Source organism: Nematolebias whitei, chromosome 19 (assembly GCF_014905685.2).
Source record: "Nematolebias whitei isolate Nwh7 chromosome 19, NemWhi1, whole genome shotgun sequence".
Taxonomy (NCBI): domain Eukaryota; kingdom Metazoa; phylum Chordata; class Actinopteri; order Cyprinodontiformes; family Rivulidae; genus Nematolebias; species Nematolebias whitei.
The window spans coordinates 31696537-31715917 of record NC_056516.1 but is presented as its reverse complement, the minus strand read 5'-3'; the positions used below and the strand labels follow the sequence as shown (position 1 = coordinate 31715917).

Here is a 19381-nt window from a genome sequence, read left to right as displayed (position 1 = left end):
GGAGATGTGCACCCCGTGACCTGAAAAGCAAGAAGCGGGTAAAGATAATGGATGAATGGACAGATAAATCTATGAATCCAACTACAGTAATTTATGTTGAACCATGCAGTCTTCCGTCTCATTATAAAAAGACTGAACATTTTTTACTCCTGCATCTTTTGGCCTGTGCGCCTAGTTTCCTTTCTTGAGTATTTTCATGTGAATGCTGATTCTGCTTCTTTTGCCGTCATTTACTTCTGCATACTTTGTGCTATTTTAACCATGCGTACGTCAAAACATTAATCTGGATGAGGAATAGTGCAGTATGAGTTGGAGGATTTGTAACTTTTATCCTTTTTTTTATTTGACTTCATTTACAAAAATGGTCCAGATCTTTGCAGTTCAGTCTACTTCAGCATACTTGCTCATTTTTTGTCTTCTTATGCTCCTTTTGGGTATTTACTATGGTTTAGCTAATTTTAACTTTTAGCTACTGTTTGCTGCATTTTGCTACTTTTATGTTGTATTTAGCTATTACTACAATTCTGCTCATTTAAGCTTAAAGCTTAGGTTTTGATAGATTATGTTGAGTCCCCTCATCCATATGGTTTTGTTAATTTTAGCGTCAGTTTTAAACAATTAAATAAGCAACTTCAGACTCTGCAGTTGATTATTTGAATGTTACAAATTCATGTGTGAAAGGATAAGAGGGAAAAAGACAGTGTGTTGAGGAAAAGAGAGGGGGGAAAGCTGGATATAACCACAAAGTTATCTACTGTATCTCAGATTATACAATTTGCACACACCTGTCAAAATATGTAAAAGTACACTGAGCACAGTCTGATGCACATGCACACACAGTTTCTCTGTTTGGCTCTCGGTTTATTACGCGCACTCGGAGCCAGCTGTGTGGTGGAGGCAGGTGTCACTCTCAGCTCATTACCTCTGGCGGGGTTGATCACCCTGTTTGGAGAGCAATGAGACACACCTGACTGGAGAAACAGAGGGATCAGCGAACCGCCGGAGGAGGAGGGACAGGAGATGGGACAGAAAAAGATGTTGAGTAGGAGGAGGACATTAGTTTGCAAAGTAGCTGCGAGATAGTTGAAGATAAAGTGGAGAAAATGGAAATACGGCATGGAATTAAAGAAGCGGAAGACGCCGTGAAGTGAAAATCTGAAGAAAATTCAACGAAAATTCCTTTTTTTCGTTGCTTTTAGTGCAATTTATTTAGCTCTTTTAATGCCTACGTGCAGCTGTTGAGGAAGTTGCACACTTTCACCAGAATATGTACATTATCACCTGAAAGAAAGAGTTGTTAATGAATGACTGAAATGTCTCATTACTGCCTGATTACGAACATTTTTTCACACGTTCTTCTTCAAACATGCTGCAAGTCGTGAACTCTCAGGATAATTTGTTGTGGGTTTTTTTTTTTTTTTTTTCCAGATTCGACTACAAAGAGATGCTCCACAATTCCACCTTCTGTTTGGTGCCCCGGGGCAGACGGCTGGGCTCCTTTCGCTTCCTCGAAGCGCTGCAGGTAAAAACACACAAGAAAAAGAAAGTGCACACACAAACACACACCACTCTGGGATGGCATTGCCTCTGTTGTAAATTCTTTAAAAGCCTTTATGCAGAATCACTGGAAAGAATCATAATTATTACCTACTCAAACTCTCACTAAGCAATTGTTAAAGGATCATTAAATCATTACCACCTTAAATGATCAGACTAATTAACGTGTAATTATTATAAATAGAAAAGACTTTTGCTAAGATTAACAGCTTTTGCTTCATTTAAACAAATGATTTTACAAATACCTAACAAACTTTGTGGAAAAATGTAGACGATGATGTATTTTAAGCTGAAATGCAAAATTTGTGCCATTTGGGATTAATTTCCGACGACTCAAAACCAACAAACGCTGCCTTTAGGCCTGATCAGAGTGTGGAGCTTTGGCAAAATGTGTGAAACTAAAGAGGCAGACGGGCTGGAGTCAGGGTTGACAGACCACTTAATGTCTTTCAGCCAGCATCAGAGTAGCCAGAGAGCCAAAATAGAAGGGCTGTGTGCAGTACACCCCTATCATCATCATCATCATCATCATCGTTGTCGTCTTATCCACCTGAAACCAGGATGGAGACTTGATTTGTGGAAGAGCACACTAATGCATCACTGAGTGTCCTCTGGTTTATTAACCTTTATTTCCAGGCATATCCCATTGAGATCACAGATCTATTTTGCAAGTGAGGCCTGGGTCTGAAGGCAGCCTAACATGCATGCTTTTGGTTGGAAAACCAAAGGAGACCAGTATTTTCCTGATGATGTCTTTTCACTCATAACCTCAAGATACAGCAACGTCAAACTCTTTAGTCTCTGGTCAGTCAGACATGTTGGGTGTTTTTGGAAGGGACCTGCTACACATCAGTTGCATCTTATCGGCAAAGAAAGATGTCCTTGTGAAGTTGGCTCTGCTTTCTACATACATGCCAAACAGTGTCCCTGTTCACTAAACACTTTCAGGCTGTGTCCACATGGAAATGCAGTTTTTCCAAAACAATGTTTTTATTAGTCATTTTCAAAAATATCCTACTAAGACAACACCATTTGTTGAATTCTTCTTAATTCACAAGAGAAACATTGAAATTGGCTCATGCCTGTATGGATGCTTGGCCTGTATGTAGCGCCACAAAAACAGGAAACAAGGCGTGAATTAAAACCAAAAAAAGTGCACTGGGTGAACATTTTTAATGCAACATGAAAAGGACGTCCTTGGTTCATAGATTAGATTAAAAGTGGGGCTATGATGACATCATCACATTCTTGTTCTGGTTGTCTACAAAAAAAACATAAAAATTGTTTCCAAATTGTTTTCACTCTGGAACACTTTTTTTTTTTTTTTTATGCGTTATAGATTGCACAGGTCAAGTGGGAGATACAGTTGGAGAGGCAAGGCTGAGATGGTTTGGACATGTAAAAGGAGGGACAGTGGGTATACTGGTAGAAGGATGTTAGAAATGCATCTGCCTGGAAAAAGACAGAGGAGAAATATGGATGCAGTTAGAGAGGACATGGAGGTAGTTGGAGTGAGGACAGAGGATGCAGAGGACAGAGTGAGACGGAGGAGGACTCACTGTGGAGACCCCTGAAGAAGGAACAGCCAACACAAAGAAAAGAGGCATGTTGGGGTTGATAAAAGGCTGTTTCTGTGTGGATGGCTTGGCTAAACAAGATAAGATAAAACTTTATTGATCCCGCAGGAAACTGTTGTGCCAGAGTTTCAGTACAAAGAAACATACACGAGGAATCACACGAGATATAAAAAATAATAGAGGTATAAAAATAAATACCAACAATTAAGGTCCAAAACAGGTCAGGTGCAGACAGAAACATTAATGTGTTTATTGTAGAGCAGGATTAATTAAATATAAAATAAAATGTTAAAAAAAAAATGTTTGTGTGTAAAAAAAAAAAAAAAAAGTTGTGGATTCTTCTCAGGTTGGGCTTTTTCTTGTTGTGATTTGTGTCAAGACCTGAGGTGTGTGTGTGTGGGGGGGGGGGGGGGGGGGGGGGGAAGAGATGAAGTCAACCTGCTGTTTTTACACCTCTGAGCCCCCAAGTGAGGTAGTCACAGAGCTGAGTTGGCAAGTAGGTGTGAAGTTGGGGATGGTACCGGCAGCTCTCCATTGTGACCTGAGAGGCTTCATTTGTGTAAACCCACAGCATCACAGGATGTGAACATTTCAACTGGCGCGTTTGTGACCAACCAAAGGCAGCTTCAAGAGGACTCCTTTCTGACTTTATCACAGTGTGAAAAGACCTTGAGTGTGTGTGTGTGTGTGTGTGTGTGTGGGGGGGGGGGGAGATGGTGAATGCAGCACGGGTCTAATCAGAATGCTGTTACTCTGCTGAATCTGCAGGGCAGATTTATTAACACTGAACCACATCAGTGGGTTCTGCTTTAACCAATCAGGCTCAATAGATTTTTCATTAAACTAATACAAAAAATCATAATGATTGCCTAATGACTAGTTTAGCACAGTTAATTCAAAGTGATTCTGTATTATTTGACAGAAGCAAAAACAATGTAACGGTTGCTTTGTATCAAAAACTTGTAGACTGATGCTAATTTTTACTTGTTTACTTGTTTACTCACCCCCTTGAACGAAAACTTGTAAACTTCCAATACAAAGGCTGCTCTTACCCTCCAAAAATAAAAATTCAATGGACTGATTGATTCACAACTCTATTGTTTTTGGACATTTCGGACAAACTGGGCCTTTTTGAAAAAACCACACGTAAAGCATTTTAGAACAGATATGTTAGAAAAATGAACAAATGTAGATTTGTTCTGTCAAACTACATCGAGATGGTCATGGTAAAGTGTAAACTGGATTAGGAATGTAAATGCTTGCCTGAATAAATGAGCTCCAAACAGTCTGGTAATAAAAGCGTTGTTACATCCGTCTCTGGATTTTGACCCCATTTTTTCTGCTTTTTCCTCCGTTCAGTTATTTAACGGCTCCTCACTCCTCTGCGTTACCACTGCACTGTCCTTTACCTCTCCTTACCAACACTGTGGTCCACAGAGTGCGCCAACAGAAGTGTGCTTATCTCACTATCAGCACATGCACACCACCCGTCCTTTTTCCACTGGTCCGGCTCACACAATCCATCAGCTTCAGAGCGCTGCTGGACATGAAGGGTGGGGAGTCTAGATCAGACTTTTTGGGTTCAGGGACCCCCTCATAACCCTCACATTTATTAAATAATTTTCTTCAGTTTGTCTCTTTAATGCAATGGGAATATCTGTGTAACATAAATACTTGAGACCTGTTCCGTAATAGTGTTAACACAATTTTTATACTTTTAAACACGGGCTATTTTTCCATTCAAGACGCAATTAATTAACGTTTTTAAGTTTAACTTCCAAAAATTACAGTTTTGAGAAAATTAACACTATGAAAAACCACTTTAAAACTTTACGCATTCACATAATGAACATAATAAATGTATCACCACTTCTTAAAAATTATTACATAAAACTCTTTACATAAAACAGAATCGTAACAGCAGTAGTCATACCAAGTGACAGGGTTTCATTTGTAAACTGATTGATGCTGGAACTAGGGTTGGGCGATATGGACCTAAATGAATATCTCGATATTTTAAGATAAATCGCAATATATAATATATATCTCAATATTTTTATTCCTTCCATAAAGTAATAACAAATATATATTTCTGAATCAAAGCTTTGTCCCAGTTGTCACACAGACAGATTTATTAACAACTGTAACTGTACAAAGTAAATGTCTAAAAAAAAAAAAAGCTATTTACATATATTAAAGTTTTTTTTTAATGCATTTATTTACATATACAAGTACAAGTTTTAAGACATTTGATAATGTCCATTGAAAAATCAAAGCAAATATGTTCTTGTTTTTAGTGTTTCACCCTGTTTTACAGCAAGTAATAAATCTCAAGTCTGATTCTAATGAAGTATTCAGTCAACCTTTAATAACCTTTATTAACAAAGCTCTGACTCTGAAAGTGCAGAGCTCAGTTGGAGGGTTTTTTTTTTTTTTTTTTCTGGACATGGACGGAGCCTTGTTGTTCAAGCTTGTTTGTGCTTTACTGGTTTACTGCTGTGTCTAAATACCAGAAGAACACACAGCAAATAAATCACCCTAAACTGGATATTTGTCTCCATGTTTTTTAATGAGAAGACAACTTTATACCTTGCCACTCTAAAACTGTTAATTTCCTGGCGAACACCAAACCTCTGCTTTGTAGCAGCTACCCAGTCATTTTTTATTTTCTTTTATTTAGAAATTTATTCATTTCATTAAAAACAAAATAACTATATACAAAAGAAAACAAAAATATATGTATACGATCAAAAAATAAAATGAAAGGCTGCAGAAGAAGAATAAATGTTATGATATCTGTCCCTTTAATTCATTTTCATTTCATTTTAACTGGGGGAGTGGTGGTGCAGAGGTGAGAAGATGGGCTTGTGATCTCTTGAAAATGAGTTCTCGTGGCTCATGAGACTACCTGGATAAATAAAGGGTAAAAAAATAAAAGATAAATAACACCTATCAGGAATTTACAGTGCTGTCCCACTGTGAGTCAACAAAGAGATCTAAGCTCAGCTTTGTAATTCAAATAGTCTTCAGGTGCTGCAAGTGGTGGGGGAGGGGCAGGTTTGTATTCTGTCAGGGAAAAGGAGGAGGGGTGGAATGAAGGTGCAGACTGGAAGGAAAAACTGGCAGATTTATAACTGTATGTAGAGTATAAGACTATATTGTTTTATAGCAATATAGTCTCATTTTATATTGTGAATTAAATTATATTGATATTTTAAAAATATTGATATATCACCCAGCACTACCTGGAACCAGCGTTGCCAGATCTCACGATAGAAACAAGCAACCAGCTCTATGAAAACAAGCCCAAAAAAAGCCCAACTGGCAACCCACCACATTGTGTAAAACAGAGGCCGTTTTTAAACAGTATAAACATACATTTATTACGGAATTACACATAAACCACAGCAAAATTATGATAAACACTTTGAATACCATACTTTTAAGCTCTGATTAAAAAAAAAATACATTTTGCATATGTAACAAATATGTAAATCATATTTGTTCTACATATTTTTAAAAACAAAACATCCTGACATCTGCGTGTGAGTGGAGCCCCCTAGTGGTTGGCCACAATATGAGCGTTTGAGTGTGCGCGCCCACAGACGTATTTGTATACGTCTAATTGTGCGCCTGTCGCCTCGCCAACTTTGGCAGGAGCGATAAAAAGAAACGGGGGCGTGGAAGGGACAAACTACCTACTACTGCTAGTCTTTTGCTTTATTGTGTGGAGCTGGGAGATAATCAACTAGTTTCACTCGGAAAGGCTAGCCCAAATAAGCACGTTCGAAATAAGCCAAAACAAACGCAACTTGAGACTCACAAGATTTGCAAGTTACTTTAGACAAAAAAAAGTCCAAAGTCGCTTGTAATAAGTGGACTTGACAACACTGGTTGGAGCGCAAATAACGGGTGGGGCGGGACAGTCCTGGAGGTCCTTCCCCAAAATATTTTGAATAAAGTATATGTTATTTCCTGCATTTTGGTGTATTTTAACAGGTTATTAAACACCTATGTGCTTATCAAATAAATAAAATTTAAATTGTGGACCCCTAGGCACCGGCTCATGGACCCCCGGGGTTCCGGGGACCCCAGTTTGAGAACCACTAATCTAGAGGGTTTACTCTCGAACGCCGTTCTGCTCAGAGGTCAACTCTCTATTTGTGTGCGTGCGTGCGTGTGTGCGTGCACGCAGCAGAGCCCCACTTCTGGTTTAGATGACACCTGTATGACCTGGGAGTGTCGGCGCCCTCATTACATCAAAATCCCACCGCAGAAACGCGCACGCACGAACACCTGTTCACGCTCGCCCTCCTGTCACCGCTCCTTTAGCTAAAGGTCACATTCAGCCTCGGCGCGCCCCCTCTTTTCATCTTTTATGACTCTGCTTTCACTTTCCTCTGCTTTTTGATCTTCCTCCCCCCCTCCTCATCACCTCCTCTGAGGGTTAAACTCCTGCAGCTAATTTCACTAATCAAAACTGACGTTTAAAAAAAGAATAGCGTCATGCGCACATCAAAGAGTCCCTTTTATTGATTATCCATCTTGTGAGTGATGTGGAGAGCTTGTAGAAGTCGGACAAGAAGCCGAGTAGGATGCTCTGTTTGCTCGTCTTTTACTGCAGCAAATTCTGTTTGGTTTGTTTTAAATCCAGACCGCAAATCTCATTTTCAGCTCTTTACTGTCGCCACAAACTGTCGCTCAAATGAGCTTGATTTAGTTAAATCAACAGTGTACTGATTTTATTGATCTGTGCTTAAAATACCAGCCATCGTATCTAAACGCTCAAGCTTCTATTTTTCAATCAGGAAAGCTGCCGAGTGTAAAGTTTGTTTAATCTTACGTTTGTGTAGCTAAGATCTAATCAGCATGGGTCCATGTAGGACTGTGTTTTTTTATTTGCGCTCTGTTTTGCAGATTTAATATCTTAAAATGCTGCTGCCTAAGAGGATTAAAGTTGCAATAATCTTTTAAAAACTGTGTTTTAATGACTTTGACTTTAGTAACATCAACTGACTAGCATTTTTACAAATAAAGCTGAAGTTTTATGCAAAAACTTTCTGTTCATTGATTTAAAAAGGTGACACGTGCACATTTTATCCTTCGTAAGGTTAAGTTTTGGTTAAAGGTTGTTCTTCTGGCATCTAGAGGTAAAAATAACAACTTCTGTAAGTACAAATTTAAGGATTATCTGCAAGTTGGACAATAAAATACTGTAGTTTAAAGCCTTTTTTGGACGAATGTTTCCTGCTTCAGTGAGACTAATATTTATGATTAAAGAAGGAATGGGTAGGATTGAGTGACACCTAGTGGCAAAACTGCACATTGCAACCAACTAAAAATGTTTTTCTTTAACCTGCTTTTTAAAACGGTATAAAGAAAATGTATTATTTTAGCCAAGGCTTTACAAATGCAAAGAATAAACTAATGTTTTCCTTTTTTTAAAGACACTTCATTATTTTCATTCTGCTTTAAAGATGTCTTGTTTTATTACTTTAAAATACAACTTGCTGAAACTTTAAATTCATATCATGGCATGTGTGTTGCAGCTGCTGTCAAAGTTTAGACGTTAAACTTCTGCGTTTAGATGAGATTCCCATTGAGAATTGACATTTTGTTCTGAAGTTTGCAGCTGTTGATGATTTAAAGACCCTGTAGTAATACGTCCTGATGGAGTGTGGCTGTTGCTTTTGGACGTTACCTCCCTATGTTCTGCCTAAAAATGTGAAAAATGCTTGAACTTGTGGACCCTCATGGTTAAACGTGGGCTGCATCAGCCTGAGCTGCTTAACATTCAGATGGCTTGTTGCCTGAATTTTAATCTTTCTATTTCCTGATGCTCTCATTTGTACAATATCAACAGAAGCAAAACTCAAAAGCTGCTCTCAAAAGCAACGCCTGAGTACCGGGATGGAAAATAAATAAATTCTGCTGAAATAACAGAGTTGCTAATTGATAAGAAAGTCCAACCTTTTGTAAGCTTAACTGCAAAGAGCTGTAACGATCAGTCCTGGTTGGGTGGAAAGTATCCGTCACGTAGCTGCAGGGCTGTTGGTGTTTGTTGATGATGACACACCGGCTTCTGTCTTTGTGCGCCTCAGGCTGCGTGCGTTCCCGTGATGCTGAGTAACGGCTGGGAGCTGCCCTTTTCTGAGATCATCGACTGGAACACGGCCGCAGTCATCGGCGACGAGAGGCTCCTGCTGCAGGTAAAGGGCCTGCAGACACGCTCAGCTGGACCCTCCGGCTCTACACGCCAAATCTACACAGACTCCAACTCATGTGTTCAAATCTAGTTGTGTGAACGCTTGTGAAGCATTCACACTATTGTTTTCCTGTTTATATTTCTTATAGTGACTATACATCTTCCATGCATTGTGTGGCATCTGTCTCGTTCCACAAATTCTGTGCGATTTCAACAATTCCTAACTCAAAAGGTTCAGCTCTTTCAGGACAATCCTGCTATGACTTTTGGTATTGGTGCAGCTTTAGCTTTTTGAAATATTTAGCCTCTTCTAACATTTTTTTCCTCTTAGAAAATGATTGGGCTCTTTTTACATCCTTCAGATCTTTAGATCTGTTTACAACCTTTTACTGCTCCTTTCACGTTTTGTTCTGCTTCAGGTTTTTTCTACTTCTTTGTGCAAATTTACACTTTTTTCAGCTACTTTCAGCTGTTTTGTGATCCTTTCTGCTAACTACATTTTTGCGCTTTTTATATCTTCTTTCTGCTAATTTCAGGTTGTTATGCTCCTTTCAGCTTATTTCTGCAAGTTTAAGTTTTTTTCTGCTATTTCAGATACTATTTTGCTGTTTTATGCTAATTTTAGCTTTTTCGGCTAATTCCACATTTTTTGCATTCATTTAAACTTATTTCAGCCTAATTCAGCAAAAAATGTGCTCTCTCCACTTCCTTTTGATTTTGTAGCTGCTTTTTAGCTGCTTTTTACCAATTTCAACTTTGTTCAGGTAATTTCCACTTTTTTGTGCTAATTTCTGCTTCTTTCAGTATAATTGGGCAAATGTGTTCTTTCGGTTTTCTTCTGCTAATTTAACTTTGCTCTACATTTCCAGCTACCTTTGCTAATTTCAGCTGTTTTCAGATAAATTCAAGTTTTTCATGGTAATTTTTGCTACTTTTAACCCAATTAACTTATTTATAGTAATTTCAGCTTGTTGTGCTCCTTTCTTCTTTTTTTCTGCTAGTTTTAGCTTTTTCAGCTACTATTTAGATGTTTTATGCAAATTTTACCCTTTTCAGCTAATTCCACATTTTGAAGCTCATTTTAGCTCTTTCTGCCTTTTTATCTACTTTTCAGCATATATTTGTTGTTGCTAATTTCTGCTCATTTATACCTAATTCAGCAAAGATGTGTTCTTTCTGCTATCTTCTGCTAATTAAGGCTTGTTTTTTCATTTCAGCTACACTTCAGCTTTTTGTTTGTGCAAATTTCAGCTGTTTTTCAGCAAGTTCTTTAGCAATAAGCATTCACACTGCGTTTTCTCAGGAACTGCAGTTTCTCTAGTTTAGTTTTGCTTCCTGTCAAAGAACATTTGAGCAGCGCACGAAGATAATGAACAAAATGCACTTTTAGATTTGGTTGGAACGACTCGAGCGTCGTGGAGAGAAAAGCCGTCATTTTAATGGACTGCTCACTAAAATCCTAATGTCGTTTGGCACTAAATGTGCTTTAGTCATCCTGAATTATTGTTTAAACGTATGCATTTGTAATATATTTTGCAAAATCCATAAACCAGGTGGCGGGCGCATCATTTTCTCAAATATAGGAATATAGAGAATTTTATTTACAAAACGCTTCATATTTGAACCAGTTAAATCGGACTCCTCAGAGGAGGCAGTGTGTTTTTCTTTAACTTTTATTCTCCAAATTGATTAAAAATAAAAAGTGACTTGTCTTTTTTATGATCAAATGCCTGCTGCAGCTTTTATGCTTCTTTTTTTTTAGTTTTTGTGTGCGTTTCTTGTTTTGTGTTCTTCTAACATAAGAGCACTTTTCTTCTTTTATAAATACTTCATGGTGCTATTCGTTGGTCTTTGTGAGCCGAACTCTAACCTTTTCAGTCTAGACTCTTTGACCCTCCAGCTAAGGATTTCCCCAGAATATTTGAAACCAGGCCGGTTCTGTACACTTTAGACTCGACTGGGGTCAGGTTTGAAAGGGAAGCTCTGCGTTTCTGTAAACATGCTCATTAGCGTTCTTGCTGAGACACGGATGCTGCTTCAAAGCTGCAGCACAGATGTGTGAGCGGGTTTGATCCTGTCGTGTCGCTCACAGCCAAACAGCAAATTAAGAGTGTCTCCCAAAATACCGAAGTCTTCCTCCCCAAGTTGCAGAAATAAGGACTTGACACCTAAACCGAGCTGACGCCTCTTAAAGCAAGAACATCTCAAGAGTAGCTCAAACATCAGAAACTCTGTCCTCGCTCCTAAAATGTTACTTTTTGTTTCATGTACATCAAGACTTCGTTTTTTATTCGTTCCTACATAAACACTTTGATTTAGAGCATGGATGCACCAGAAGAACAAGTGATATTTGCTGCTGTCCTACTTTTTTATGCTTTTTTATTGTGTTTCATCGTGTTTTGGACCATAAAACCCAATCACATAACAAATATTCTCTGTAAATCTACAGACTGAGTCATAAAAAACAAGGTTTTATCATGAGCTCTGAAATACACGATCGGAGTAAAAGTGTGTTGTTTTAACATAAACGCTGTTTAGGAACTCTAATTGGGGACTTCCTCGTAAGGCAGCGCCCACCTAACGGGTTTCTTAACTTTATATATTACTCTTCCGTCAACTGTAATGTGGCCCGTACTGCAACGTGTACTCCCACAAATGTTACATCGAAACGACCGAATCGGCACCGTGATGTGTGCCATTACTTTTATTGGCGTTTCAGGTTACCATGGCGACATCATTTGCAAACAAAGACGCCAGTTTTATTAGATATTTTTCATAGATTCTGGTTGCAAATCAAATATCCAAGATGGCCACCTGAGCTAAAAAGGAAAAATAATGTAAGTCAGCCACTTTTAGAGATACTAAGCTGAACTTTGGTGTGGTGTTAGCTAAGCCTGTCACGATAACAAATTTTGCTGAGGGATTGGCTTAGAAATTATTGCCATAAACAATATTGTTTGGAATTTGACAATAGTGATTATTGTCAAATTTAAGAAGACATGTTTAATTTGTTTTGCGTGTAATACCTTTTTTTATCACCAGATGGTAGTATAAGACTGTTTGAACTGAAGGATGGATAGTGAGGGAGCGAGCAGCGTGTCTCTTTAAGAAAAATGGGAGGGAGGCCCCTTGACGTGACATGGGCTGTCTCTTGTTCTTGTTTTTTGGTTCTCAAAGTGGCAGCCGCTCGGTGTGGTTTGAGCTCTTTAGCATAGCATTTTTCACACAAAGCTTTTAATTAAAAAAATCAGTAAACAAGTTCTCAGCTTCTTTTGGCAGCGAAAAATAACTTTTTAGACAAAGGAACGGGTTTCAATCGTGAATTTTGGAGCTTTGACAAGACAGATTTTTTCCCAAGGTCGGCCTGTTAGCTTAGCTCGTAGCTTAGCTTCTCAGCTTAGCTGCTTTTAACGATCTAAAAACTTGATTTTTGACGGTTAAAATGGATTTTAAAGAGAAAGGGAGTGGTCATTGAAGAACACCTGAGTTGAGCCTTTTGTCATCCAGTGTCTTCAGTAGAGACACGAAGAAACTATAAAGCCGATAAATTAAAATTATTGACCTAATTTTCATTTATCTTGCAATTAATTGATTTTTTGTTTATCGTGACAGACCGAGTGGTAGCTGAGAGCAATGCTCAATAATTCATGGGGACAAAAATCAAGATGCCACTAAAGCTACGGGTAAATGGCTTTAACTCAGCTAGTTTTACACATATAGAGCTGAAATTTGGTGTGGTTATAGCTGAAAACCTTCCCCATCACATACGGAATACAAATAAAAAAAATCCAAGTTGGCCACCATTGCTTAAAATAAAAAATAACCATAACTCATTGATTTTTTTAACCATTTTCAGCTTAAATTTGGTATGGTGGTAGATCAAACCCCAACACATAGTACTGCCAAATCAAACATTTAAAATGGCCGCCACGCGCCATTCCCCGTCAAAGTTTCTCCAGGAACTTTCTAGCGACTCTTATTATTTATTGATTTGCAAACGTTCAAATTAATTTTAATCAAAATATTTAGTTAAAGGGAAATACTTTATAATAACTGCCTGGCATTCTTCGAAGGGATGCATGTCTGCTGCATACATCGTCCGCCATTTTTAATGCTGGAGTTTTGAACTATGATGAGAAATAAAAGTTGGTTCATGAGCGATTTTACTAACACTACAGACAAAAACATTCTCTCCTCTCACCCATAAAGTCTTGAACATTTTGGTTAAAATTATTATTTTACTTTAAAGGAGACTTTTGGTCAGCACTTAAATAAATGTAGAAGTAGAAAACATCCAAACAAAAAGTTGTTAAACGATCGTTTGCAGCTAATTTGCAGATTTTTTTATGAAAACATTTTGCATAAAAGACAAAACTACTGAAAACATATTTACTACTTTGATAGCATCGGTCTCTCTCGACATCAGAGTTTTATCTGCTGAACTTCCTGTTGGTGTTCTCGGCATCACGTGTTGGTTCTGGTTCTAACCGAGCGCCGCCTCTCCGTTCCAGATCCCGACCACGGTTCGCTCCATCCACCAGGATAAGATCCTGTCCCTCCGACAGCAGACCCAGTTCCTCTGGGAGGCGTACTTCTCCTCTGTGGAGAAGATTGTGCTGACCACACTGGAGGTGAGGGGTCCTCACACACACACACACACACACACACTCTATTCCACTTCCTCCTCTTTCATCAATCTTTTCCTCGCGGGGCTGCGGTGCCGCTGCAGACCGACTAATTTAAAGCTGAAATCAAAACACAAGGTTGTTCCATGCTGTTTACAGGAAATCTCAACGGAAAGTTTCTCACGGGTTTATGAGTTTATTTAATTTAAAAGAGCCGTGTCTTATTCTAAGATTATAAATGGCATTAGCAGTAAGATTTAAATCGTTTCCCCCCCCCCACCTCAAAGGACACCTCAGTTCTTAACTGTGAAGATTCAAACCAGCGACCTCCAACCTTTATTTTTCTTTTTAGGTTATTTTTTTTACGAGCGTCCGTTGGCTCCTCAGATTTGAAGGACGGCAGTGAAAGCAGTTTGTGGTTTTGTCCTTGGCGTATAACGCGCTCCAGATGTTATGAACTGTTTGTCAGAGGATCTTAAACGTGAAATATGAGTTTTATGGAGCTTTCATAAAGTCGTCACGGCGCGTTCTTGATCTCGAAGGTCGACAGGATCTCCTCAGACCTCCACCACTCCTGATAGGCAGAAGTTGGGCTGCTTTCTGGACACCTATTTAAGGAGATGTTTCAGACCAGAAAGGGACCTCAGGGCAGACCCAGGACTCTGGAGGCACCCTTGGGAGCGCCTCAGACCCTTGATCTGTCTCAGATAAACAGAGAATGGACTGACTGTTTTAAGTGTTATGTTGCACACACCATCATCTTTATCTTTGATACAGTTCACACTGATGGAATTCATTTCACTTTATTTATAAAGCACCAAGTCACAACAGAAGTCGTCTCAGGAGAACACTGAACAGAAACATTCACATATAAAAATATGTTAACACTATTTATCTGAGGAGCAGACCGCTTTGAGTTGAACTTCATCACAGACTCTCATCTTGAGCATGAAGGCGACAGTGGAAAGGAAAAACGCCCTCATGAGGAAGAAACCTTTAGCAGAACCAGGTTCAGGACAAGCGGCCATCTGCTTCGACCGGCTGGGTTTGAGAGGAACAGATACACAATGGCAGGACGAGAATCACATGTTCAGATAGAAATAGTATCAAATGAAAATTATTCAATTGTAGCAAATCATTTAAGGAAATGAAGTCAATTTATCGTCCAGTAGTTTAAACCTATAACAAGCCAACCCTAACTATAGGATTTATCAAAAAGGAAAGTTTTAAAACTGGACAATGTGTCAGCCTCACGGACAGAAACTGGAAGTTGGTTCCACAAGAGAGGAGCCTGATAACTGAAAGATCTGCCTCCAGTCTGCATTTGGGATCTCTACAAGTAAGCCTGTAGTCTGAGAGCAAAATGCTCTGTTAAGAAAATATGGGACAATAAGATCTGTAATCTAAGATGGAGCTAGGTTGTTGAGGGCTTTGTAGGTTAGAAGATTTTGAATTATATTCTGGAAGGGGTGCTATCTATCCAACATGGAAACCATTCTCTGGAAAGTAATTTAAGAAGGGTCAGACTGGAAGCTCAGGAACTTCTTTAACTCCTCTGAGTTTTGTAGTTATCTAATTAGATTACACTTTTTGACTCAAGAAACAGTTGATCTTTTCAATCCCACCCATAACTTTAGAATAGTTATTCATAGACGAGTCCTGGCTTCAACTTTACAACCACTTCTTCCTTCATTTAAGTTTTCTATCGCTCACTAAACTTCTCTTTATTACAGCCTCACTGCAAAATTCCCCGTCGTGCTACAATCGTTTTTATGCTATAGCCTCCCTAATCTTTCATCTAAATGTCCCATTTCCACACACACTTGAACACACATCACAAGCGATCACTTCAAAGTGGATCTGATTCCTACATCTTTGGTATGTTTCGTATCTGATGTCTCTCACCCCGAGCTTTCTCTCACACACCCAGAGTCAGAACACGTCATGTGATCTGAATATGACACGATGCTCAGATGCACACGGCAGCCAGGCATGACCTTCCTGACATGCTGTCACTCTGCTCAGACGTGCACGCCTCAGACGGTGTGTTGATTTGAAGTGGCTAAATGCTTCATCAGGTCTAACTGTCCTGTAAAAACACTGCAGAGAGAAGGAGAGGGGTGGGGAAGAGGGCGAACAGGAACACAGATGGAGTTACCGTGGCAACATGGTATATTCATCCTGTTGACTCTGGACACACACGACACACTACTACTACAAATCTGCATTAATGCAACCTAAACACACACACACACCAATAGTCTGGCTGAATAAACACTTGTCAAAATTCACAAACACATGACTTAGTGTTTAACCCCTTAAAGGAATAGTTCAGATTATTTAAAGTGTGCCTTTCTTAAGTAGTAAGTATCTTACCTGCAGAAGACAGCAGTCAGAAGTCTCATTAAGATGCCTCAGTCCAGGACTGACACATGATCTGTTCTGACCACCTCTATCGCACCTCTATCCCTCCAAGGGGGGCAGTACTAGAACTGGACTTTTGAAAAGGTGGGCTGGCTTTGCTGCTCAAACTGATCTAAAGAATGTGACCAAGTCGGCCCCCTTGAACTTTTCAACCTTTTGCCACATTTCAGGCTTCAAACATAAAGATATAAAATTTTAATTTTTTTGTGAAGAATCAACAAGTGGGACACAATCGTGAAGTGGAATGCAATTTATTGGATGTGTCAAAATTTATTAACAAATAAACAACTGAAAAGTGGGGCGTGTAATATTATTCGGCCCCTTTACTTTCAGTGCCGCAAACTCACTCCAGAAGTTCAGTGAGGATCTATGAATGATCCAATGTTGTCCCAAATGACTGATGATGATAAATAGAATCCACCTGTGTGTAATCAAGTCTCCGTATAAATGCACCTGCTCTGTGATAGTCTCAGGGTTCTGTTCAAAGCACAGAGAGCATCATGAAGACCAAGGAACACACCAGGCAGTTCCAAGATACTGTTGTGGAGAAGTTGAAAGCCGGATTTGTATACAAAAAGATTTCCCAAGCTTTAAACATCCCAAGGAGCACTATGCAAGCAATCATATTGAAATGGAAGGAGTATCAGACCACTGCAAATCTACCAAGACCCGGCCGTCCCTCTAAACTTTCATCTGGAACAAGGAGAAGACTGATCAGAGATGCAGCCAAGAGGCCCATGATCACTCTGGATGAACTGCAGAGATCTACAGCTGAGGTGGGAGAGTCTGTCTATAGGACAACAATCAGTCGTACACTGCACAAATCTGGCCTTTATGGAAGAGTGGCAAGAAGAAAGACATTTCTCAAAGATATCCATAAAAAGAGTCGTTTAAAGTTTGACACAAGCACCTGGGAGACACCAAACATGTGGAAGAAGGTGCTCTGGTCAGATGAAACCAAAATCCAACTGTTTGGCCACAATGTAAAACGATATGTTTGGCGTAAAAGCAACACAGTTCATCACCCTGAACACACCATCCCCACTGTCAAACATGGTGGTGGCAGCATCATGGTTTGGGACTGCTTTTCGTTAGCAGGGACAGGGAAGATGGTCAGAATTGATGGGAAGATGGATGGGGCCAAATACTGGACCATTCTGGAAGAAAACCTGTTTGAGTCTGCAAGAGACCTGAGACTGGGACAGAGATTTATCTTCCAACAAGACAATGATCCAAAACATAAAGACAAATCTACAATGGAATGGTTCACAAATAAACGTATCCAGGTGTTGGAATGGTCAAGTCAAAGTCCAGACCTGAATCCAATCGAGAATCTGTGGAAAGAGCTGAAGACTGCTGTTCACCAACGCCCTCCATCCAACCTCACTGATCTCGAGCTGTGTTGCAAAGAAGAATGGGCAGAATTTCAGTCTCTCCATGTGCAAAACTGACAGAGACAAACTCCAAGAGACTTGCAGCTGGAACTGCAGCAAAAGGCGGCGCTACAAAGTATTAACGCAAGAGGGCCGAATAATACTGAACGCCCCACTTTTCAGTTTTTTATTTGTTAAAAAAGTTTGACACATCCAATAAATTTCATTCCACTTCACGATTGTGTCCCACTTGTTGTTGATTCTTCACAAAAAAAAAAAAATTTAATATCTTTATGTTTGAAGCCTGTGCTTCATGTGTCTATTTATAGAAAATTAATTTTGTTTGCTGTGTTTTCAGAAATGCTTTAGGTCTGTCCCATGTATAACACATAAAGCAACATGTAAGAGCAGCTGGGTTCTGAGTGCTCGATCGTGGCCGGCATCATCAGCGACTTATGAATGGTCGTAGGGAGTTTAAAGGTGGACCGGTCTGTGTGGCCGTTCAGCGGAACTGTCTTGTGAATGTGGCTAGAGTGATCTCAGTTTGTAGAGTAAGGAAAACATTTTCATGGGGATCACTAACACACCGGAAAAGAACAATGTATTTCAGTAATAGTGATCCGGTGTCTGAAAGGAAACAAAAAGAAGTATAAATTAGCTTTTCTACTGCTGTTCATTCAGATATTTGTGCCTCCCTACCAGCTGTATTTGGCTGCATTTAAAAGAAAAAAGTCTTAAACTTCTTCTGAAATTTCTTCTTGAATTATAATCCCATCGTCTATCAAAGTCTCTTCCTGGCAGCAGGTTATGTGTTGCCTTCTACCTTTATTTGTAGTATGACATTTGACAGAAACCCAGAAATTTAAAGATATGAATTAAAGAAACAGTTTGTTTCAGAAACCCAGCCTGATTTACGATTCTTCTTGCTTTTTTTTTACGTCTACATAATATTTTTGGTGACTTTGCTAGGTATAGCCCCACATGTTAAATACGGCAGAATAAAAGAATATTAAACAGGTGAAGTGATTTCTGATTTTAAAGGTTGTTGCACTTTTCTAGGAAAGCAAATATTTATTTACATCTGTATGAATAATTTCACAGAATTAATTAGAAGAGCACAGCATTTATCAAGTTTGTGTGTAAATATCGACCAAGTTTTCAATTTTGACCCTCGTGTAGTAGAGTTTAACACTCCTGACAGAAAAGCTTGTCAAAAGGCTTGGCTTGAGCACAAAACCTGGACGTGCCTTAAAATATATAACAAAAAATAAAATAATAAGTATTAGTGTTTCTAGAGCAGACGTGGGCAACTTAAGGCCATGGCCCTTGGACAATCTCCATCAGGCCCCTAATGTCTTTAGTTTAAGAAAAAAATATATACAAAAAAAAGATTGATTAAAAGAAAAACAGCAATTTATCAATGAGATTTGAGAAAATTTAAATTAATCATCTTACACAAAATAGCTAGCGTGTGTAACATGTTAAGCTAGTGTGTATAACATGTTAAGAGAGTGTGTATAATATGTTAAGAGAGTGTGTATAATATGTTAACCTAAGGTGTATAACATGCCAGGCTAACATGTGCAACGTGTTAAGCTAACATGTATAACATGTTAATTT

General features: G+C 39.0%; 1 protein-coding gene across 1 annotated transcript in view; it reads left to right on the top strand.

Moving 5' to 3' along the window:
- Window positions 1-19381, top strand: part of LOC119425471 (exostosin-1) — a 136917-nt gene that overhangs the window by 86537 nt on the left and 30999 nt on the right. Inside the window, exons 2-4 of the mRNA XM_037692999.1 lie at window positions 1429-1522; window positions 9236-9418; window positions 13851-13970. Coding sequence (XP_037548927.1) covers window positions 1429-1522; window positions 9236-9418; window positions 13851-13970 — 397 coding nt within the window. The remainder of the gene's footprint in view (window positions 1-1428; window positions 1523-9235; window positions 9419-13850; window positions 13971-19381) is intronic.